The 24,116-nt window shown below is 45.8% G+C and overlaps 1 protein-coding gene across 1 annotated transcript in view; it reads left to right on the top strand.

Annotated features, from left to right (window-relative positions):
• The window catches only part of LOC132571043 (zinc finger protein 665-like), a 41,471-nt gene extending 24,370 nt beyond the window's left edge, over positions 1 to 17,101 (top strand). Inside the window, exons 8-9 of the mRNA XM_060237674.1 lie at positions 14,212 to 14,334; positions 14,984 to 17,101. Coding sequence (XP_060093657.1) covers positions 14,212 to 14,334; positions 14,984 to 16,845 — 1,985 coding nt within the window. The 3' untranslated portion in view covers positions 16,846 to 17,101. The remainder of the gene's footprint in view (positions 1 to 14,211; positions 14,335 to 14,983) is intronic.
• Positions 17,102 to 24,116: the final 7,015 nt, after the last annotated feature.

Here is a 24,116-nt window from a genome sequence, read left to right on the forward strand (position 1 = left end):
TCTTTTTACTCATCTTTGCCAATTTTTTAGGAGTCATATACCATCTATACATCATCTTGAAACAGTTATCTTTAATACTCTGACATGTTGATATTTTCATAGAGTTCTTCCAAAGATATTCCCATGTATCCATCTGTATTTTCTTATTTACATTAATTGCCCATTTAATCATTTGAGATTTTACTACTTTTTCTTCTGTAGACCATTTCAGCAATAACATATATTTTCGAAATTAATTTTTCATTATCTCCAAGCAGAACCTTTTCCATTTCTGTTTGTTCGCGTCTAATTCATTCAGATTTAATATCGTTTTCCATCAAGCTTTTTATTTGTTGCATTTGAAACCAATCGTACTTATTGTTCAGCTCTTCAGCAGATTTCAGTTCTATTTTATCACCTTGTATCTTTAGTAGCTGATTATATGACAACCCTCTCTCTATTTTTATTACTTCTGCTGGTACTATCCATAATGGCTTTCTTTCATCACCATATTTCTTGTACTTTATCCATGTATTTAACAAATTATTTCTGATATAATGGTGAGAAAAAAAACCATCCATCTTTTTTCCCCCTTAATACATATAAGCATGCCAGCCGAATTTATTTCCATGAGCTTCCAGCATTCCAAGTATTTGGAATTTTTCCTTTTATTCTTATCGTATTCATCAATTTTTGCAATTTTGGTACCATCTCTTCTTTAAAGGTTTTATAAAATTTAGCTGTATATCCATCCGGCCCAGGAGCCTTACCCACTTTCATTACATTGATTGCTGCTTCAATTTCAATTTTTTCTATTGGATCATTCAAAATCTTTTTCATATATTCAGTCAAGGGTGCTATCTTAATATTTCGTAAATACTCCTCAATTTTTTCTTTTTTTATTTTCACATCTTTGAATAAATTTGCATAATATTTGAAACATTCCCTTTTTATTCCTTCTTGGTCTACCATCTCTTTTCCATTAGCCACAATTTTATTAATAATTTTATTTTCTTTCTTTTTCTTCAATTGCCAGGCTAAATACTTTCCAGGTTTGTTCGCACCTTCAAACGATTTCTGTTGCAAATTTTTCAAATTCCATTTCAATTCTTTATTCAACAAATGTCTCATTTGAGTTTGTAACATAGTGATTTCCCTTATTATTTTCTTTTTCCCTGTTCTTTTTCTCACTTCCCCTTTTTTTTTCTTTATTTCATTTTGAATGCCCAACATCTGTTTTTCCTTTGCCCTCTTATCTTTATTATTCAAGGTAATCAATATTCCTCTCATTACCGCTTTGCAAGTATCCCAAACCGTCTGAAATTCTATATCATCAGTATCATTTATTTGGAAAAAAGCTATGGTTTCCTTTTCTAGAAATGTCACAGTTTTTTTTATCTTGTAACAAATCCTCATTTTTTCTCCATCTTCTTGTTTTCCTTTGCAATTTTGTAGCCCAAAATATTGGATTATGATCTGCACATATCTTTGGTTGAATCTCTACTTTTCTAGTTATGCGGCCCAAATCTTTAGAACCCCATAACGTATCAGTTCTAGAGAAAGTATTATGTCTTGCTGAAAAAAAGGTATAGTCTTACTTCAGAGTTAAATTTTCTCCAAATATCTTCCAAACTTTCTTGTTTAACCAACTCAAAAAAAGATTTTGGTAGTTTCCCTTCTTTGTTATTGCCCTTTTGGCCAGACCTATCTATATTGTTTTGTGTTGTTCCATTAAAATCACCCATCATCAAGATCTGGTCACAGGATACTTCATCCAACTGTCGAATAATGTCTTAAAAAAACATATTTTGCACCATTTGGTGCGTATAGTCCTAATAACAATGTTTTCTTTGTGTTCATCATTACTTCCACAGCCACATATCTTCCATCTTTATCTTTAAATATCAATTTTGGCTCTAATTGTTCCTTAATATAAAAAACCACACCCCTTTTCTTTTGTTCCGCCAATGAATAAAATTCCAATCCCAATTGTTAATTCCATAAAAATTTGTAATCCTTTTGTTGTATATGAACTTCCTGTAGACAAATTATATTACACTTTTGTTTTTTAATCCAATGGAATGTTGCTTTTCTTTTTTGTGGTGAATTTAGTCCATTTACATTCTAAGATAGTAATTTGTAATCCATTATGGTGCAAAGTCTTTATTTTCTTCAAAAAAGCTACACATCTCCTGCTCATTCCTTATTGTAATCCTTCTTCCACGTAGCTCAAAGCTCAAACCTTCGGGTATTATCCATCTGTATCTCGTTCCTTCAACACGTAGCTTCTCTGTCAGTTTCTTGTATTTCTTCCTGTCATTTATCACTTGTCTTGGCAGCTCTTTCATTATTTTAACTCTACTCCCTTCTACTATCAAAGTCTTTTGAAAATTTTTATTCAGGATTTTCCCTGCCATGTCTTTTGTCCTTAATTTTATGACTATATCTCTTGGTAGGCCTTTATCCTTTGCATATGATGAATTAACTCTGTACATACTGCCAGACATGTTTCTAGACCTTTCAGGATCTTCCTCCAAAAAATCAGCAATTATTTTCACCACATACTCCATTAGATCAGTTCCCTCCCCTTCAGGTACTCCTCTCAGTCGCACTTGAGTTTCCATTAATCTGCAGTCATGTACTGTTACTTTCTCTTGCAGCTCTAATAAGGTGGAAGCATGTTCATTAACTTTCTCTTCAACATCCTCGACTCTGCTTGTCACCATCACCACTTCATTTTGGAAATCTTCCATTTCTTTTTTAAGATCTCCAATATCCTTCTTAAGTTCTTTTTTACAAGATGTTAACATCTTCTCAACATCCTTCATAATCCTAGCCTCCATAGCATCTAACTGACCTTGCATTTCTTCCAAAGAATGGGCTCTTGCACGAGTTTGTCTTTTTTTTTGACATAAAAAAAACCTTCAAAATTTTTAAAGTTTCCAAATCTAAAATCCAACACCAAATCTAATAGCTTAGAGCTTACCCTTTAAAATGAGACTAATTTCGCCATTCTCCAACCTTCCTGAGCTTAAATACTGATTTTTAACAGTTTTTGACAATTTTCCTTTCTTCAAAATGGCGATCGCAATTTCTCTATGGTTAAAATTCCTAGCGTAGGCCTTCTTCCTGCTCCTCTCCTTTATCTTACTAATTCCTGTTGTGCTAGGCCCCAAATCTCGTTCTCAATGGTATCCAAAACTCACAGTCTTTATTAGTCTCATTTCAGTCTTTACTTCCTGCTTCTCTAGGCCCCTGTTCACATTCTCAGTGTTCTCTAATTATCGCGATCTTTGAAGTGCTTGTTACGTTGATTGCAGAGAGTGCAGAGCTGTGAGGCCGATGCATTCGTCAGTCACCACAGGTATTCAAAACAATTCTTTTCTTTCACGATTTCTAACAAAGTCATTAATTTAACAAAATCCAAGTTTTAAGCTTTCTTTTCTTCACTTCCCCGTCTTTGTAATTTAATCCTTCCCACCTTCCAAAGTTATTTAGATTATTAGGGTTTGTAGAATCTTTCGGACTCAAGTGCTGTGTTCTACTGGAGAAAGTTTTTCTTCCAGACGTTTCGTTCTCAGCTGCGGAGAACATCCTCAGTGGCGTTGCAGCCGGAGCAGGCACTCTGACCTCCTTGGCCGCTGTGCATCACTCAATGCACAGCAGCCAAGAAGGTCAGAGCGTCTGCTCCGGCTGCAGCGCCACTGTGGATGTTCTCCGCAGCTGAGAACAAAACGTCTGGAAGAAAAACTTTCTCCAGTAAAACACGGCACTTGAGCCCGAAAGATTCTACAAACCCTAATGATGTTACCAGCCGTGAAAACCTGAAATCTTTGTTATTTAGATTAGTTTTAAAAAGTCCCGGAACAAGAGATTATAATCAAGTACCTCTTCACAGCTACGCAGCTCAACTTCGGTCTTCTCAAGTTTCAGATGTTTATCAGTTCCAAAAGAGAATGGGATCTTGTCGAGCTTAAGCCAATTGAATGGCTCTATAAGCCTCTGTAGCTGATGAAAACACCACTCTTCTTCGGTGGACCTCAAAGCCTCTAAGAAATCTCCTTCAAGATCTCTTATCAGCCAAGGTTAACTGCCTTAGAGTTGCTGTGCGTATTCCGGACAAATCTCTAACTGAGAAATGTAGGCAGAAAGCCAAAAGAAAGGCTTTTTACTACCCTGAGCAAAGACTTAAGTTCCCCTTATTCAGGGGACATCAGCCCAGCTTGATTCCCAGACCGGAAGCTGTCTTGGTCATTGGTTTTAATTGACGTAATTCTAGATTCTTAGATATGGTTTGCTGTATTTACATACATGGTTTATTGTATGAATTTTTATACTGCAAACTGCCCTGAGCCCACCTTGCCAGGAAGGGGTGGATAGAAGTGGAATTAATAAAATAAATACATAATTAAACTCTTATTGAAAATATCAGTCAACACAGAAATTGTACCCTAACCAGGAAGAAATGTTTCTGGGCTAAATCTTCCTGGATCAAATTGAGACCTAGGTTTCCTGTCTCATTACCAATGGGTAATGAGGATGCTTGCAGCCGTACGCCCTATGACCTGTAGGTTAGATCCGTGCCCGTCTTGGCTTATAAAGGCTAGCCAAACGTGGCTACGTGAACCACTACAGGACATCATCAATAGGTCCCTGATTGAAGGGATCTTTCCCACACCTCTTAAAGAGGCAGTGGTCCGTTCCCTCTTAAAAAAACCATCAGCAGACCCGGCCACATTGGCGAACTATCGGCCGGTGTCAAACCTTCCCTTTCTGGGTAAGGTCATAGAGCGGGCGGTGGCGACTCAGCTGCAGGGATTCCTGGAGGACACTTCCGCACTGGATCCATTCCAGTCCGGCTTCCGGCCAGGTCACGGGACGGAGACAGTTCTGGTCGCCCTCATGGATGATCTTATGCGACATCTGGATCAGGGCGGCTCTGCAGTGCTGCTGTTATTAGATCTGTCAGCCGCTTTTGACACGGTTGACCATCAGCTACTGACTGACCGCCTCACCGATGTGGGGATACAGGGATCTGCCTTGCAGTGGCTGACTTCCTTTCTCCAAGATCGGGGACAAAGGGTGGTGATAGGGGAGGAAGCATCCCAGAGGCACTCCCTTAGTTGCGGGGTGCCGCAGGGAGCGGTCCTATCCCCGATGCTATTTAATATCTATATGCGCCCCCTTGCCCAGATTGTCAGGAGGTATGGACTGGGTTGCCATCAATATGCAGATGACACCCAGCTCTACCTAATGATGGGTGGCCAGTCTGACTGTACCCTGGAAAACCTAGACCTGGCATTACAAGCCGTGGCCTCTTGGCTCAGACTGAGTCGGCAGAAATTGAATCCCACGAAGACGGAGGTTCTCCACCTGGGTCGGGGCGGTCCGGGGAGAGAGATCCAGCTGCCGGCCCTTGACGGGGTGCCACTGATACCGGTCCCCAAGGCCAAGAGCTTAGGCGTGCTCCTTGAGTCCTCCCTTACAATGGAGGCTCAGGTGGCAGCCACTGTTAGATCTGCCTTTTTCCATCTCCGGCAAGCACGGCAGCTGGCCCCTTACCTGGAGCGCAGCGACCTAGCGACGGTAATCCATGCTACGGTCACCTCAAGAATAGATCACTGTAATGCTCTCTACATGGGGCTACCCCTGACGCTAACCCGGAGACTACAACTAGTGCAGAACACTGCGGCGCGGCTGTTAATGGGGCTACCACGACGGGAGCACATTCGGCCAGTGCTGAGAGAGCTGCACTGGTTGCCTGTTGTGTTCCGAGTTCGCTTCAAGGTGTTGGTATTAACCTTTAAAGCCCTTTATGGTCAGGGACCTGCCTATCTACGGGACCGCCTTTCCCCATATATCCCCCAGAGAGCACTGCAATCAGGGACAAAAAATCTGCTGTCTGCCCCTGGCCCAAAAGAAGCCAGGCTATGCGCAACAAGATCTAGGGCCTTCTCGGTGGCAGCACCAGAACTTTGGAACACCCTCCCAGAAGCTATAAGGGCCCTGCGGGATTTGTCGGCGTTCCGCAGGGCCTGTAAGACCGAACTGTTTAGACAGGCTTTTCTGGTTGACTGAAAATGGGCTGCCACCGGACATCCTACAGAAGCTGGCGATCATAGTCAGAACCCAATACCGCCAGACTGGATTGAGACAGCGCAAATAGTTTTAAATTGATAAGTGAATTGTGGTTTTATATGTTTTATGGAATTGATTGTTTTTATGATATTGTAAGCCGCCCTGAGTCCGCTTGCGGAGAGGGCGGGATATAAATGTAAAGTAATAAAATAAATAAATAAATGGTGATATCTGTCAGACGTGTAACTTAGCTTTGGTACTGCAACTGGTAGAATGTAGATGCTTGACATGACTAACCTCATATTGTATTCTACTATGCTGTGTTCCCTGCTTCTACTAACCGTGAGAACAGTAATATGTACCTTTCCCCAAGGCAATTCCTAACCGCAAGGAGAAGAATTTCACACAAGGCCTAGAAGCCATCTGGGCCTTTGAAGTTAGCATATCCAAGGTAACCAGTGGGGAGCTTCCTGGGAATGAGATAAGGGAGTAAGGGAAGGGCCAACTGTCTCCAAGGGTGTGAGAATGCTGTATTGTTTCCTCTCTTTGAAATGTACAAAAAGGCAGGGCTCAGCTCTGCCCGTTATCAAACTCAATTTGCTACTCTGGTAAGACTGTGCGTTCTCAAATAAATGGAATAATTTTGCAACGCTATGATCCGTCTCTGTTTGAAGTTCCACGTCCTGACAATATCACCACATTGCATATCCCATGGTACCATTCCGCATATCACACTTAATCCAATCAAGCCTGCTACTGCCGTTCCTCATCCGAAGTCATCTTTATAACATTTACATCTCTAGTACCTCGTGTTACATTTTACAGCACACGTGGCCCAGCCTACAAAGTGATATTTATGATAGATTTGTCCCACATCACAAATGAGTTTGACACCTCTGCCCACTAGATGTTAAAATATAGCACAGGCTCCTTTGCTTAGTAAATTACAGATGTCCACATTTTGAAGTTTCCTTCAACTCTCCCAGGCCAGCCATGGTCAGTGTCTCCCTCCTACAGACCTCATTTAAGAGTTTTGTCTGCTCTGATGGACTCCACACCAAGAGCCCTTCCTTCTTGCTACCCCGAGTTTTATCATTTCTCCTTTCCCCACCCACTGACCAGGTCAGACTGGGTCAGAGATGCTTTTCCTAAAGGTTCCACAGTGTCCTTCCTGTATCCTTAGTATTTTATTCCTCCAAATCTCTGTCCCCTGCTTGTGGGGGGGGGCTATGCCTCCTATTAGCATTTTTGGAAAGCTATTGACTTTCTTTTCCCTGCCTGTTCTCTGTCCCCAGAGAGAATTAAAAAAAAACAACACGCAGAGTGAAGCTTTTGCTCATTTCAGATCTCCAAAGAGATTTCCTTTGTGCAAGGGGTTAGAGTAGATGACCCTGGGGTGGTCCCTTCCAGCTCTTTGATTCCATGAAAGAAAACAATTCCATTTCTTCACAAACTCAGAAGAAGAAGAAGATGATAATGGATTTATATCCCGCCCTCCACTCCGAAGAGTCTCAGAGTGGCTCACAATCTCCTTTACCTTCCTCCCCCACAACAAACACCCTGTGAGGTGGGTGGGGCTGGAGAGGGCTCTCACAGCAGCTGCCCTTTCAAGGACAACCTCTGCTAGAGCTATGGCTGACCCAAGGCCATTCCAGCAGGTGCAAGTGGAGGAGTGGGGAATCAAACCCGGTTCTCCCAGATAAGAGTCTGCACACTTAACCACTACACCAAACTGGCTCTGAGTGAAGGTTTTGCTCATTTCAGATCTCCAAAGAGATTTCATGCATTGTGCCACATAGAATAAATTACATATGTTTGAGAGCTGCATGAATGTCGAAGGGAGGGAGGGAGGGAGGAAGGAAGGAAGGAAGGAAGGAAGGAAGGAAGGAAGGAAGGAAGGAAGGAAGGAAGGAAGGAAGGAAAGATAGATCTCCAAAACGTTTTCTTGCATTGTTAGATTAGATGACCCTGGGGTTCCCTTCCAACTCTTTATTTCAGTTTCCTTCAACTCTATTTCAGACCTCCAAAGAGATTTCCTGCATTGTGCAGGGGGTTGGATTAGATGACCCTGGAGGTCCCTTCCAACTCTAGGATTCTATGAAATTGGGCTCTCCTTCCTTGGAGGTTTTTCAACAGAGGCTAGATGGCCATCTGACAGCAATGAAGATTCTGTGAATTTAGGGGGAGGTGTTTGTGAGTTTCCTGCATTGTGCAGGGGGTTGGACTAGATGACCCTGGAGGTCCCTTCCAACTCTAGGATTCTATGAAATTGAGTTCTCCTTCCTTGGAGGTTTTTCAACAGGCTAGATGGCCATCTGACAGCAATGAAGATCCTGTGAATTTAGGGGGAGGTGTTTGTGAGTTTCCTGCATTGTGCAGGAGGTTGGACTAGATGACCCTGGAGGTCCCTTCCAACTCTAGGATTCTATGAAATTGGGCTCTCCTTCCTTAGAGGTTTTTCAACAGAGGCTAGAGGGCCTCTAACAGCAGTGAGGATCCTGTGATTTTAAGGGGAGGTGTTTGTGAGTTTCCTGCATTGTGCGGGGAGTTGGACTGGATGACCCTGGGGGTCCCTTCCAACTCTATGATTCTATGAAAGAAAAAAAATGCCATTTCTTCACCAGATACCTCAAACTTTGTGTTTTCTTTTCTGGGCTTTGTGATTTTTCCCCTTTTTAAAAAAGGGAGTTGGAGTTCATTAAACGTCTCAAAGGTTAATGTGACATATCTTTTTCAATTGTGTATGAAGTTCTAAATAAGAAGTCCTTCTGCAGAAACTTAAGACACACCTCTGGGGCCATGACTGATCCCCGTGAATGTACCCAACCTGATCTGCCCTCATTCATGATTTGGGTCAGTTAGAGTACTGGGTTACGACTTGTGTGGCTCTTGAAGCCCCCACTGCCCCAATCAGAGAAGGCATTTGTCTCTTTAAATTACTTCTCCAAGCCAAGCCATCTGGCAGCTTGGAGAATGCATTTAGGGTTAAAGTTGCTTTTCCCCACCTCTCCCTCCCCATCAACTTTCCTTCCTTCCTTCCTTCCTTCCTTCCTTCCTTCCTTCCTTCCTTCCTTCCTTCCTTCCTTCCTTCCTTCCTTCCTTCCTTCCTTCCTTCCTTCCTGTCTTGCATTTGTCACTTTAAATATTTTATATGTTTACGTAATAAACGTGTGACTTTAAACTTCCTTTGGAGGTTTGTGCCAGCTTTTATAACTCACTGTTTCTCCTGGATGAAATTACAAACGTCTCCTCTGCCAGTGATCTGGAAATAATCCTATCAAGGACCAAAGCCTGGGTCCATCTGAGTCACTATTCTTTGTACCTGGGCAATACCTAGTTTAGCGGGTTCACAAGGAGAGTGCACACAAGTGCTGGTTCGCCATCTCCCCGATGTTAGAGTACCGGGGGCGGTTCTGAAATGAGTTAGTTGCCTCATTTCTCCATATTCAGTGACTGAAGGTGGAGCTGGTCAGGGTGGTAAAAACCAGAGAGGATTGTTGTCAGCTCATGTTCACTGAAGTAATCCATGCTGTTATAATTGTCTATTTACTGTTAACTAACCCTGCTAGCTTTTACCTTACTAATACCTATGCCAGTATAGGACTCCTTGAAGAAATCCCTTAGCACCTGTCACATCAACCATCACCAGTGGTCTGACCTAGCCTCAGATCGCAAAGCATGGAGGCACACCATCCACCAGGCTGTCTCTTCCTTTGAGAACACACGCATAGCTGGTCTTGAGGACAAAAGGAGATTGAGGAAGAATCGCACTGCTACAGGACCAACCCTAAATCAGACTTTTCCCTGCAGCCGCTGTGGCCGGACCTGCCTGTCCCACATTGGTCTTGTCAGCCACCAGCGAGCCTGCAGCAAACGTGGACTATTGCACCCTTCTTAAATCTTCGTTCGCGAAGCCAAGCCGAGAGAGAGATAGAATGTAGGGGGGAGGAAAGGGAAGAGTGATTTAGGCGCCAAAGGCCAGCAAGATCTTTGAAGTGCAAACATCTAGCCGCTTCCCAAGCGCCTGGCAGCGCCGAGCAAGGACACCGCAGGGGAGGACGGCACCGTTTGCATATGTGGGAGATAAGAGTGTGTGAAATGGTTATTTTCAACAGCCCAACTGGAACTTTATTATGGGAAGTGCTTTAAACCCCCAATGCTTTGATGTATGTCCATAAAGACCAATGCTTTGCTTCAATCGCTATCACTTTCAAAGACCATGTGCAGAGAGTAACATTGTTGTATCAATAAATGAAACTTAGTTTTAGACAAAGACAAGTCTGATCATTTTCTGAACTTCAATGAACCCTTCGCTGACAATTGTGAGGCACTCCAAAGGGATCTGTAGAGGCTGGGCGACTGGGCATCAACATGGCAAATGAGGTTCAACATGGCCAAGTGCAAAGTACATAATGCACGTTGGAACCAAAAATCCTAACTATAAATACAAGTGGGTGGAGTGTGAACTGGTGGAGACTGACAAAGAGAGACATCTTGGGGCAATGGTAGATAACTCACTGAAAATGTCAAGACAGTGTGCGATTGCAATAAAAAAGGCCAACGCCATGCTGGGAATTATTAGAAAGGGAACTGAAAACAAATCAGCCAGTATCATAATGCCCCTGTATAAATTGATGGTGCGGTCTCATTTGGAATACTGTGTACAGTTCTGGTCACCGCACCTCAAAAAAGATACTATAGCATTGGAAAAAGTGCAGAAAAGGGCAACTAGAATGATTAAAGGTTTGGAACACTTTCCCTATGAAGAAAGGTTAAAATGTTTGGGGCTCTTTAGCTTGGAGAAATGTCGACTGAGGGGTGACATGATAGAGGTTTACAAGATTATGCATGGGATGGAGAAAGTAGAGAAAGAAATACTTTTCTCCCTTTCTCACAATACTTGTGGGCATTCAATGAAATAGCTGAGTAGTCGGGTTAGAACAGATAAAAGAAAGTACTTCTTTACCCAAAGGGTGATTAACATATGGAATTCACTGCCACAGGAGGTGGTGGTGACTGCAAGCATAGACAGCTTCAAGAGGGGATTGGAGAAGCATGTGGAGCAGAGGTTATTAGAAGCATGTGGAGCAGTGGCTATTAGCCTCAGCATATTGTTGGAACTCTCTGGGGCAGTGATGTTCTGTATACCTGGTGCTCGGGGGGGGCAAAGTGGGAGGGCTTCTAGTGTCCTGGCCACACTGATGGACCTCCTGATGGTGCCTGGATTTTTTTTGGCCACCGTATGACACAGAGTGTTGGACTGGATGGGCCATTGGCCTGATCCAACAGGGTTTCTCTTATGTTCTTCTATGACACAGAGTGTTGGACTGGATGGGCCATTGGCCTGATCCAACAAGGCTTCTCTTATGTTCTTATGTGACACAGAGTGTTGGACTGGATGGGCCATTGGCCTGATCCAACAAGGCTTCTCTTATGTTCTTATGTGACACAGAGTGTTGGACTGGATGGGCCATTGGCCTGATCCAACAAGGCTTCTCTTATGTTCTTATGTGACACAGAGTGTTGGACTGGATGGGCCATTGGCCTGATCCAACATGGCTTCTCTTATGTTCTTATGTGACACAGAGTGTTGGACTGGATGGGCCACTGGCCTGATCCAACATGGCTTCTCTTATGTTCTTATGTGACACAGAGTGTTGGACTGGATGGGCCATTGGCCTGATCCAACATGGCTTCTCTTATGTTCTTCTGTGACACAGAGTGTTGGACTGGATGGGCCATTGGCCTGATCCAACTTGGCTTCTCTTATGTTCTTATGTGACACAGAGTGTTGGACTGCATGGGCCATTGTCCTGATCCAACATGGCTTCTCTTATGTTGTTATGTGACACAGAGTGTTGGACTGCATGGGCCATTGTCCTGATCCAACATGGCTTCTCTTATGTTCTTATGTGACACAGAGTGTTGGACTGGACGAGCCACTGGCCTGATCCAACATGGCTTCTCTTAGGTTCTTATGTGACACAAAGTGTTGGACTGGATGGGCTATTGGCCTGATCCAACATGGCTTCTCTTATGTGACACAGAGTGTTGGACTGGATGGGCCATTGGCCTGATCCAACAGGGTTTCTCTTATGTTCTTCTATGACACAGAGTGTTGGACTGGATGGGCCATTGCCCTGATCCAACAAGGCTTCTCTTATGTTCTTATGTGACACAGAGTGTTGGACTGGATGGGCCATTGGCCTGATCCAACAAGGCTTCTCTTATGTTCTTATGTGACACAGAGTGTTGGACTGGATGGGCCATTGGCCTGATCCAACAAGGCTTCTCTTATGTTCTTATGTGACACAGAGTGTTGGACTGGATGGGCCATTGGCCTGATCCAACATGGCTTCTCTTATGTTCTTATGTGACACAGAGTGTTGGACTGGATGGGCCACTGGCCTGATCCAACATGGCTTCTCTTATGTTCTTATGTGACACAGAGTGTTGGACTGGATGGGCCATTGGCCTGATCCAACATGGCTTCTCTTATGTTCTTCTGTGACACAGAGTGTTGGACTGGATGGGCCATTGGCCTGATCCAACTTGGCTTCTCTTATGTTCTTATGTGACACAGAGTGTTGGACTGCATGGGCCATTGTCCTGATCCAACATGGCTTCTCTTATGTTGTTATGTGACACAGAGTGTTGGACTGCATGGGCCATTGTCCTGATCCAACATGGCTTCTCTTATGTTCTTATGTGACACAGAGTGTTGGACTGGACGAGCCACTGGCCTGATCCAACATGGCTTCTCTTAGGTTCTTATGTGACACAAAGTGTTGGACTGGATGGGCTATTGGCCTGATCCAACATGGCTTCTCTTATGTGACACAGAGTGTTGGACTGGATGGGCCACTGGCCTGATCCAACGTGGCTTCTCTTCTGTTCTTATGTGACACAGAGTGTTGGACTGGATGGGCAATTGGCCTGATCCAACATGGCTTCTCTTAGGTTCTCTTAGGTTGCCTTGCGAAGCTTGCTCAATCGCACAGGAGCTACAGAGCAAATCCTTAAAACAATTTAGATTCAATTCCAGGAGAAAACGAGACAGATAAATGTGTCAGATGTGTTAACAGCTACCCACCTGGGCTCTCGAATGCAAGAAATACTTGGTATTAGATCACAACTCTTGTTGTAGCCAGTTTGGTGTAGTGGTTAAGTGTGCTGACTTTTATCTGGGAGAAACGGGTTTGATTCCCCACTCTTCCACTTGCACCTGCTAGCATGGCCATGGGTCAGCCATAGCTCTGGCAGAGGTTGGCCTTGAAAGGGCAGCTGCTGTGAGAGCCCTCTTCAGCCCCACCCACCTCACAGGGTGTCTGTTGTGGGGGAAGAAGGTAAAGGAGATTGTGAGCAGCTCTGAGACTCTTCGGAGTGGAGGGCGGGATATAAATCCAATATCTTCTTATTTCAGCAATAGCCTAAGTTAGTTTTAGAGCTCTCTCAGCCCCACCTACCTTAGAGGGTGTCTGTTCTGGGGAAAGGAAGGGAAAGGAGATCATAAGCTGCTCTGAGACTCTTAGTGAAGGGTGGGGCATAAATTCAATTTCTTCTCCTCCTCTTTGAGATGAAGGCCTTGAAAAAGATAAGGATGTTAGCTGCAGTCAGACTCGAATCAAAACACCTATAAAAAGAAGAAATTGGATTTATACCCCACCCTTCTCTCTGAATCAGAATCTCAGAGCAGCCTACAATCTCCTTTCCCTTCCTCCCCCACAACAGACACCCTGTGAAGTGGGTGGGGCTGAGAGAGCTCTTACAGCAGCTGCCCTTTCAAGGACAGCTCTGCAAGAGCTATGACTGACCCAAGGCCATTCCAGCAGGTGCAAGTGGAGGAGTGGGGAATCAAACCCGGTTCTCCCAGATAAGAGTTCAAACGCTTAACCACTGCACCAAACTGGCTCTCAAGTCAGACCAGGCCATCTAATAGAAGTCTGACCAGGCCATCTAATCGTGAATTCTTGGGGGAAGCAGGGTACTTTCCCTCACAACTCCATTCCCCTCATACTGCTTGGGATTGAGGACTTTGGTCTTGATCATAGTTCCATCCTTCTAGAAAAAATTTTTACTCTGGAATTTCTGTTTTTCCCCATATAAGAATGATCTCTCTCTCCCCCCGCCCCTTTCTCTCTCTGTGTGTGAAAGAAGCCAGAAGTACAAGAGGGACTACAGTGGAGACAGACACTCGCTTTGCATTCAATGAAAGGTTGGGGAGTTCCTCAAGAGGATCTCAAGAGCATATTTCCTTCCCCTATAAGCTGGCAGAGAGTGAGTATCGTTCACAGTAATTTCAAGGGTACAGCTAAGGAATAGCCATGGGGGATTTTTCATTCATTTCTGAACAACATTTGATTTGAAATAATCATGCAGCCCACTGGATAAGGGGTGGAGGATGCCTTCTGGGGGCCTGAAATCTGGAGGCTCAGAATCTCCTGGAGAAGAGCTCAGCTATGGTTCTTGCCTCTTTGGTGTAGTGGTTAAGTGTGTGGACTCTTATCTGGCAGAACCAGGTTTGATTCCCCTCTCCTCCACTTGTAGCTGCTGCAATGGCCTTGGGTCAGCCATAGCTCTGGCAGAGGTTGTCCTTAAAAGGGTAGCTTCTGGGAGAGCTCTCTCAGTCCCACCTACCTTACAGGATGTCTGTCGGGGTGGGGGGGAGGAGAAGAAGTTTGTGACCACTCTGAGATTCAGAGTATAGGGTGGGATATAAATCCAGTATCTTCTTTTTCATCATCTCTTGAGGGATGAAGGTATCCATAAAGACTAGATATTCTGAGGGAAGGTGGAGGGGTGGTTAAGATTAGCCAAGCTGGACAAGGCCAAAGGGCCATCAGTCCTTTCCTGCTGAGGTCACATAGATGTCTGAGGACCTTACCTGCCCTCTCTGGTGCTCACAGCATCTCTCTCTTTATTCCAGCAGAGGATGATCAGAGGAATGAGGAGAGTGAAAAACTTGATCAGCAAATGCCAGATAGAGTGAAAAATGACGACTTGAAAGAAAATGTCCAGAATCGAGGCAGGCCTAAGGGGAAAATAGGCAGCCGTATGAGTGAGAAGAGAAATGGAAGACAGTGTAATGTAAATTCTCCAAAGAACAGGATAATGAAGGCAAGTAAATCCATTCAGTGTAGAAAGAACTTCAGAAAGAGATCACAGCATCTTGCGCACGAAAAAATACACCGAGGTGGAAAACCTTTTGAATGCTCAGAGTGTGGAAGAAGATTCAGTCATAGAGGCAATCTTCAAACGCACCAAAGAACCCACACAGGGGAGAAACCTTTTCAGTGCTCAGCGTGTGGGAAGGGATTCAGTCAGAATGGCAGTCTTCAGTTGCACCAAAGAACCCACACAGGGGAGAAACCCTTTGAATGCTCAGTTTGCAAAAAGAGGTTCAGTTATAGTCACAGTTTTAAGTCACACCAAAGAACCCACACAGGGGAGAAACCGTTTGAATGTTCAGGGTGTGGAAAGAGATTCAGTTCAAAGAGGACTCTTCAAGTGCATCAAAGAATCCACACAGGGGAGAAACCTTTTGAATGCTCAGAGTGTGGAAGGAAATTTAGTCAGAGTAGCCATCTTCAAGAGCATCTGAAAACCCACACAAGGGAGAAACCTTTTGCATGCTCAGAGTGTGGAAAGAGATTCAGTGATGGGGGGAGTCTTCATCTGCATCAAAGAACTCACACAGGGGAGAAACCTTTTGAATGCTCAGAGTGTGGAAAGAGATTCAGTATTAGTAGCAATCTTATGTCACACAAAAGAACCCACACAGGAGAGAAACCTTTTGAATGCTCAGAGTGTGGAAGGGGATTCAGTCAGAGTGGAGGTCTTCGAAATCATCAGAGAACCCACACAAAGGAGAAACCTTTTGAATGCTCCGAGTGCGGAAAGAGATTCAGTCAGAGTAGCATTCTTCAGACGCACCGAAGGACCCACACAGGGGAGAAACCTTTTGAATGCTCAGAGTGTGGAAAAAAATTCAGTCAGCGTGGCAGTCTTCACCTGCACCAAAGAACCCACACAGGGGAGAAACCTTTTGAATGCTCAGTGTGTGGGAAAAGATTCAGTGAGAAGGGGCAACTTCAACTGCACCACAGAACCCACACAGGGGAGAAGCCTTTTGAATGTTCAGACTGTGGAAAGAGATTCAGTACAAATAGCAAGATTCAACTGCACCAAAGAACCCACACAGGGGAGAAACCTTTTGAATGCTCAGAGTGTGGAAAGAAAGTCAGGACAGCTGGCAGTCTTCAACAGCATCAGAGAATTCACACAGCAGAAAAACCCTTTGAGTGCTCAACCTGTGGAAAGAGATTCAGTCAGAGTAGCACTCTTCAACGACATCTAAGAACCCACACAGGGGAGAAACCTTTTGAATGCTCAGAGTGTAGAAGGAAATTCAGTAGGAGTAGCCATCTTCAAGAGCATCTGAAAATCCACACAGGGGAGAAACCTTTTGCATGCTTAGAGTGTGGAAAGAGATTCAGTCGGAGTGGAGAGCTTCGATATCATCAGAAAACCCACACAGGGGAGAAACCTTTTGAATGTTCAGAGTGTGGAAAGGGATTCATTGTAAGTAGAAGTCTTAAACTGCATCTAAGAACCCACACAGGGGAGAAACCTTTTGAATGCTCAGAGTGTGGAAGGAAATTCAGTAGGCGTAGCCATCTTCAACAGCATCTGAAAACCCACACAGGGGAGAAACCTTTTGCATGTTCAGAGTGTGGAAAGAGATTCAGTCAGAGTGGCATTCTTCAACGGCACCAGAGAACCCACTAATGGAAAAACCTCTTGAATACTAAGAATAGTATTACTATTGAATACTAAGAATACTATTGAATACTAAGAATAGTATACTGTACAGTTTTAATGTTAAGTTTTTAAGGTTTTTAGATTTTTTTAAATGCTTTGACTTTTTAAATGTAATAATTCTGCACTTTGTTTTATTGTTTGCTGTGAGCCGCCCTGAGCCATTTTATGGGAAGGGCGGGATATAAGTTATAGCATAAAATAAATAAATAAATAAATATGGAAAGAGATTCCGTTTGATTGGCAGACTTCAACTGCACTGAAGAACACGCACAGGGGAGAAAACTTTTGAATGTTCAATGTGTGGAAAGAAATTCAAGTTCAGTTGCCATCTTCAGTATCATCAGAGAACCCATAAATAGCTCTCTAAAAACTTGAGAAATAAAAGACTCCTTTAGGAATTGGAAGGAGGGCCTTATAACAAAGGATGAATATAAACAAATCACCTGTGCTTGTAGAGAAAAAGTTAGGAAAGCTAAAGCTCAGAATGAGCTTAGGCTGGCCAAAGATGTTATAAACAACAAAAAAGGGTTCTTTTCTTATGTTCAGAGTAAGAAAAAGAGCAAGGACATGGTAGGCCCATTGTGAGGGCAAGAAAGTGAAATTGTAACAGGTAATGAAGAGAGGGCGGAACTGCTCAATTTCTACTTTCCCTCAGTCTTCTCTTCTGAGGAAAACAGTGTTCAACATGCCAAAACCCGAAAATATAATGAGGGTATGGAGTTCCAATCTAGAATCAGCATAGGGGTAGTACGTAAAAACATAGTTTCCTTAAATGAAACTAAGTCCTCAGGGCCAGATGAACTGCATCCAAGGGCTCTAAAAGAGCTTGCGGATGTAATTTCTGAGCCTCTGGGCTATTATTTTTGAGAATTCTTGGAGAACAGGAGAGGTGCCGGAAGATTGGAGGCAGGCAAATGTTGTTCCCATCTTCAAGAAGGGGGAAAAAGAGGATCCGGGTAACTACCAATCCGTCAGCTTGACGTCTAGACGTGGAAAAGTTTTAGATCAAGTAATCATACAGTCAGTCCTGGAACATTTAGAAAGGATGGCTGTGATTACTAAGAGCCAGGATGGGTTTCTCAAGAACAAGTCATGTCAGACTAACCTGATCTCTTTTTCTGAGAAAGTGAGTACCTTGCTGGATCAGGGAAATACTGTAGATATCATTTATTTTGATTTCACCATCTCTGATCCTCAAGGTAGATTCCTTTTTGTAAAAGGCAGTTTGGAAGGCTTTCCTATAACACTAGCAATCTTATATGCTCCAAATATGAATTAGTTAGAATTTCTAAACCAGTCATTATTGCAGCTACAAGCCGACCTCGGAAGGATGGAAGGCTGAGTCAACCTTGGGCCGGCTACCTGAACCCAGCTTCCACCGGAATCAAACTCAGGTTGTGAGCAGAGAGTTCAGACCACAATACTGCAGTACTGCTGATTTACCACTCTGCAAACCACCCCGTAAAAAGCCTGCCGTGAAAACAGCATAATTCGATGTCACCCCAGAGTCGAAAACGACTGGTGCATGCACAGGGGGCTACCTTTACCTTTTTTTCTTTTTTCAGGAAAAATAACTTTTTGAAGCTGTTGTTCAAGTGGAATATCCCTTGCTCGAAGACAGACTTAAAACAGGAGTTTCAAGTCGACTTCCTGTCCTTGGGATTCCTTTTTCGACTTGATAGCATTTCTGTATATGGATACACTAATTTGGCATCAAAGAATTCACACTGAATAGAAAGCGTAGAAATATTTTCACCATTGAAATACTGTCGTTAAGCCATTCTGTTTTAGTAGGAGAGAGAAAGCTTTCCATCTAGATAGCTGAAGAAGTGAGCCAGTGACTCACGAACGCTCATACCCTGCAACAGATTTTGTTAGTCTAAGGTGCTCCGGGGCTCTTGCTCTTTTCTACTGCCACACTAACACGGCTGCCTATTGCATTCTGTTTTACACTTTTTGTGGAATGCTAGAATTGTTGGAGTCTTCCTCACCTTGTTGGGCAGGACATTCCCCCAAGTGGGGGCCACATTAGTGAATTGTTCTGTATGTGTTGCTCTGTTGCACAGGTGAGCAAAGCAGTAGCGATAGATCGTACTGAAAGAGGCCGTCCCGTCGCTCTGTAGGCCTTGGGCCAGAGATGTCAAACATGGCAGTTCGGGGGCCGAATCAGGCCCTCGGAGGGATCCTATCAGGCCCCCGAGCAACCGGTTGTCATCTGCTTCCTTCTCCTTCTCTCTTGCTTCCTTCTGCATTGCAGCTTGCTTTGCAAGGCTTGCTCAATTGCACAGAAGCTACAGAGCAAAACCTCTGCTTTTTCCATTGGCTGAGGCTCCTCCCTTGGGGAGAAAGGGGGAGAGGGAGAGCTTGCTTTGCCATGCTCTCTCAATCGCACAGCAGAGCTACTGAGCCAAGCTTCTCTTCCTTCTATGGCTGAGGCTCCTCCCCGCCCCCCAGTCCCCTTGGGAAGGAAGGAAAGAGCCAGAGTTTCCTTTTCTCAGTTCCCTGGATCCCATGGGAGAGATAGAAAGAAAGCATCTTTAAAACCAATGAGTGCTAACGTTTTAAGTCTGTTTTAATTTTTTAAAAATATATATATTTGTGTTTGTCTTTGCTCTGTATAAAATTTATCTTTCTGCTACGTAATCTTAAATAGGTGCACACATGGCCCGGCCCGACGTGGCCCAGCCCAACAAGGTCTCATCTATGTCAGATCTGGCCCTCATAACCAATGAGTTTGACACCCCTGCCCTAAATATTTCTTGGCTTGGATTTGGCAACCCTAGTGGGAAGCGTTAGACCGAGTTACCTTCCCAATGCAAAGAACGTTTTTTTTTTTTCTAAATTTTTATTTTCAGTTCTTTTGCCCGTCTCGGCGGTCGTTTTTCAATGCATAATGTTTTGGAATAAAAACGCAACTATTTTGAAATTTAGTTTGGTAATTAGTCTAGTGCAGGGGTGGCCAGTGGTAGCTCAGATTTTTTTTGCCTACAACTCCCATCAGCCCCAGCCATTGGCCATGTTGGCTGGGGCTGATGGGAGTTGGAGAGCTACCGTTCGCCACCCCTGACATAGCCAAAGTCAAGTGTGCAGACTTATCTGGGAGAACCGGGGTTGATTCCCTACTCATTCCCCTTGCAGCTGCTGGAATGGTCTTGGGTTAGCCATAGCTCTCTCAGAGCTGTCCTAGAAAGGCCAGCTGCTGTGAGAGCCCTCTCAGCCCCACCCACCTCACAGGGAAGATAAAGGAGATTGTAAGCCACTCTGAGACCCTGAAATTCGGTGTGGAGGGTGGGATATATATCCAATGTGGTCATAATCTTCTTCTTACATTGTAATACAGGGCTGGCCAACGGTAGCTGTCCAGATGTTTTTTTGCCTACAACTCCCATCAGCCCCAGCCATTGGCCATGCTGGCTGGGGCTGATGGGAGTTGTAGGCAAAAAAACATCTGGACAGCTACCGTTGGCCACCCCTGGTCTAGTGAACTATTCTAATATCTCAGGTCCCTAATTTACATTTCCAGATTCCTCAGCACGACTTCTAGAGAGAAGCACAATCTCCATTACCTAGTTTTTCTGCCATTGAAGTTGGTTTTCTAAATTTGCCCACTACACCAAACTGGCTCTTTAGCAATGTGGGGTGGGGGGCGAGGCCAGACCCAGGAAAGGCTAACGAGAGCCAGTTTGGTGTGGTGGTTAAGTGTGCGGACTCTTATCTGGGAGAACCGGGTTTGATTCCCCACTCCTCCACTTGCAGCTGCTGGAATGGCCTTGGGTCAGCCATAGCTCTGGCAGAGGTTGTCCTTAAAAGGGCAGCTGCTGGGAGAGCCCTCTCAGCCCCACCCACCTCACAGGGTGCCTGTTGTGGGGGAGGAAGGTAAAGGAGATTGTGAGCCGCTCTGAGACTCTTCGGAGTGGAGGGCGGGATATAAATCCAATATCTTCTTCAGAGGGAGGAGGTTTTCAGAAGGGCCCTGGGGCGGGGGTGGAATGGCAAGCAGCAGTTATTAATATAAGTGGGCACTGAGTTGGTACGTAGAATCCTGGGAATGTTATTAGCAGATTAAAAGAATCACAAATAGGGATCTGTGTTTGTTAGTGTTAGAACAAAGCAGGGCTGAGAAAACAGTGGAAAGGTGATAAAAGCAGACTGCTGTCGTAGGTGCGAAGTGCCATAAATCTAAGTAGCGTTCTGGTTTTGTTAGTTTAAATAGAGGGCATGGTTTCTCAAGAGGTTACAGCATTATAGTCTGCCACTAGAAAAAAAGGAACACATTAAAATACAGTGGAGGATGGGTTAGAAAAACCGGGGTGCATTAAAGTATAGCGGAAGGTGGGTTAGTGTATATGTATTGCGACAAAGAGCCTACATCCTTCCTTTGAGCATGTCAGCACACCCCCCCCCCCAAAAAAAACCCAACATTATTCTGATACACTGTTGTGAAAGAGAAATCCATTGGAACTTTATTCAAGCATCGTTCCAAATCATTTCCTCGCAGTGCAGCGGGGAGGGACGGTGGCTCAGTGTTAGAGCATCTGCTTGGTAAGCAGAAGGTCCCAGGTTCAATCCCCGGCATCTCCAAGTAAAAACGATCCAGGCAGGAACAACCTCAGCTTGAGACCCTGGAGAGCCGCTGCCAGTCTGAGTAGACAATACTGACTTTGGTTGAGGGTCTGATTCAGTATAAGGCAGCTTCAGATGTTCAACTCTAGGGACCTGGGCAAAAAGGCCTGGCTCCGGAATCTGCCTCTTCTTACCCAGACCCCAAACTTGGGTGGACTCCCAACTTGGTTCCGCTGGTTCAGTCCAACCCGCGGGTTCCGACCCAGCTCTGCCCTGCTTGCAGAAGACCCGGAGAGGGCGGGGCGAAAAACCTTCCAGATTTCCCCGGGCCAGGCGTGGAGGGAGGGCTGGGAGGAGGCAGAGCAAAAAATGCGCCTGGAGAGGCCGTCCAAACCAGCGCCTCCTGGCTGGGGCTGCAGCACATCAGAGCCGCCAGATCCCTCCAAGGCGCTGCAGGCTTTTCTCGCGTCCTCCTCCCCATGAATGAGTCCTCCCCCCCTCCCCTTTGGACGGAAGTCTCCCCCCAGTGAATCACGTGTGGGTGGGGATGCATACAGCGAATGGTCTTGCTCTTCCTGCACACGTGTCTTCCCCTTGGAGATGCTTCTATGGCGGGACTACTAGATTTGTCCCGTGTCTGAGCTCTGCTGACCCGCACGTAAGGAGGAGGGGGCTCCCCCAGGGGAGCGGGGGGGGGGGGATCTTGGCTTCTGCCTTCTTTGCTGCAAGGCCAAGGGAAGTCCAACCCAGCTCGGGGGTGGGGGAGGATTTGGGTTCAGCCCCCTCTTGCTGGGGCTGGTTTGCATCAGGACCCTAAGCCATGGCAAAAAGAAACTGAAAAAAGCAGAATGTGCGCTGGAGGCCCCTCGGATGTTGGGGGGCCCTGCCAGGATGTCAGAGGGCAGTGCCCCCACAGACCCCCCCTGTGGCTACAGGCCTGGTTTGCATTGGGGCTGCACCAGAGAGTCAGTCTGGTGTAGTGGTTAAGTGTGTGGACTCTTATCTGGGAGAACCGGGTTTGATTCCCCACTCCTCCACTTGCACCTGCTGGAATGGCCTTGGGTCAGCCATAGCTCTGGCAGAGGTTGTCCTTGAAAGGGCAGCTGCTGTGAGAGCCCTCTCCAGCCCCACCCACCTCACAGGGTGTCTGTTGGGGAGGAAGGGAAAGGAGATTGTGGGCCACTCTGAGCCTCTGTCCTTGAAAGGGCAGCTGCTGTGAGAGCCCTCTCAGCCCCACCCACCTCACAGGGTGTCTGTTGTGGGGGAGGAAGGGAAAGGAGATTGTAGGCCGCGCTGAGCCTCTGTCCTTGAAAGGGCAGCTGCTGTGAGAGCCCTCTCAGCCCCACCCACCTCACAGGGTGTCTGTTGTGGGGGAGGAAGGGAAAGGAGATTGTAGGCCGCGCTGAGCCTCTGTCCTTGAAAGGGCAGCTGCTGTGAGAGCCCTCTCAGCCCCACCCACCTCACAGGGTGTCTGTTGTGGGGGAGGAAGGGAAAGGAGATTGTAGGCCGCTCTGAGCCTCTGTCCTTGAAAGGGCAGCTGCTGTGAGAGCCCTCTCAGCCCCACCCACCTCACAGGGTGTCTGTTGTGGGGGAGGAAGGGAAAGGAGATTGTAGGCCGCTCTGAGCCTCCATCCTTGAAAGGGCAGCTGCTGTGAGAGCCCTCTCAGCCCCACCCACCTCACAGGGTGTCTGTTGTGGGGGAGGAAGGGAAAGGAGATTGTAGGCCGCTCTGAGCCTCTGTCCTTGAAAGGGCAGCTGCTGTGAGAGCCCTCTCAGCCCCACCCACCTCACAGGGTGTCTGTTGTGGGGGAGGAAGGGAAAGGAGATTGTAGGCCGCTCTGAGCCTCCGTCCTTGAAAGGGCAGCTGCTGTGAGAGCCCTCTCCAGCCCCACCCACCTCACAGGGTGTCTGTTGTGGGGGAGGAAGGGAAAGGAGATTGTAGGCCGCTCTGAGCCTCTGTCCTTGAAAGGGCAGCTGCTGTGAGAGCCCTCTCAGCCCACCCACCTCACAGGGTGTCTGTTGTGGGGGAGGAAGGGAAAGGAGATTGTGGGCCGCTCTGAGCCTCTGTCCTTGAAAGGGCAGCTGCTGTGAGAGCCCTCTCCAGCCCCACCCACCTCACAGGGTGTCTGTTGTGGGGTGGAAGGGAAAGGAGATTGTAGGCCGCTCTGAGACTCTTTGGAGTGGAGGGCGGGATATAAATCCAATATCTTCTTCAGAGGGAGAAGGTTTTCAGAAGGGCCCTGGGGCGGGGGTGGAGAAGTTTAAATTTTGACAAGAGGAGGAAGGCCTGAGTTTGAATTTCAGTCTTTGGCTGAGTGTTCCGTCTGTGACTGGTCTACCTTGCAGGGTGGTTGGCTGGTGGAGAGAAGGGGGGGAAAGGTGCCCGTGTGAAGCTCTTGGAAGATGGGCGCGAGAGAAAGGGCTAACTCTGAGTTGGGGAAATTGCGAGGAGGGATTGGGGAGGGTCCTTGGGGAGGCAGAATGCCACAGAGATCTCCCTCTAAAGCAGCTATCTCTCTTTTTTTAACAGAAGAACTGATCTCTGTAGCCTGGAGATAAATTTTAATTCAAAGAGCTCTCCAGGCCCCACCTGGAGGCTGGCCACCCTAGACGAGCATGTATAGGATGAGAGACGCTGTTCATCCAGTCTGGTATCCTTGGTCAAGGGTAAGGCA

Source organism: Heteronotia binoei, chromosome 5, assembly GCF_032191835.1.
Source record: "Heteronotia binoei isolate CCM8104 ecotype False Entrance Well chromosome 5, APGP_CSIRO_Hbin_v1, whole genome shotgun sequence".
Classification (NCBI taxonomy): domain Eukaryota; kingdom Metazoa; phylum Chordata; class Lepidosauria; order Squamata; family Gekkonidae; genus Heteronotia; species Heteronotia binoei.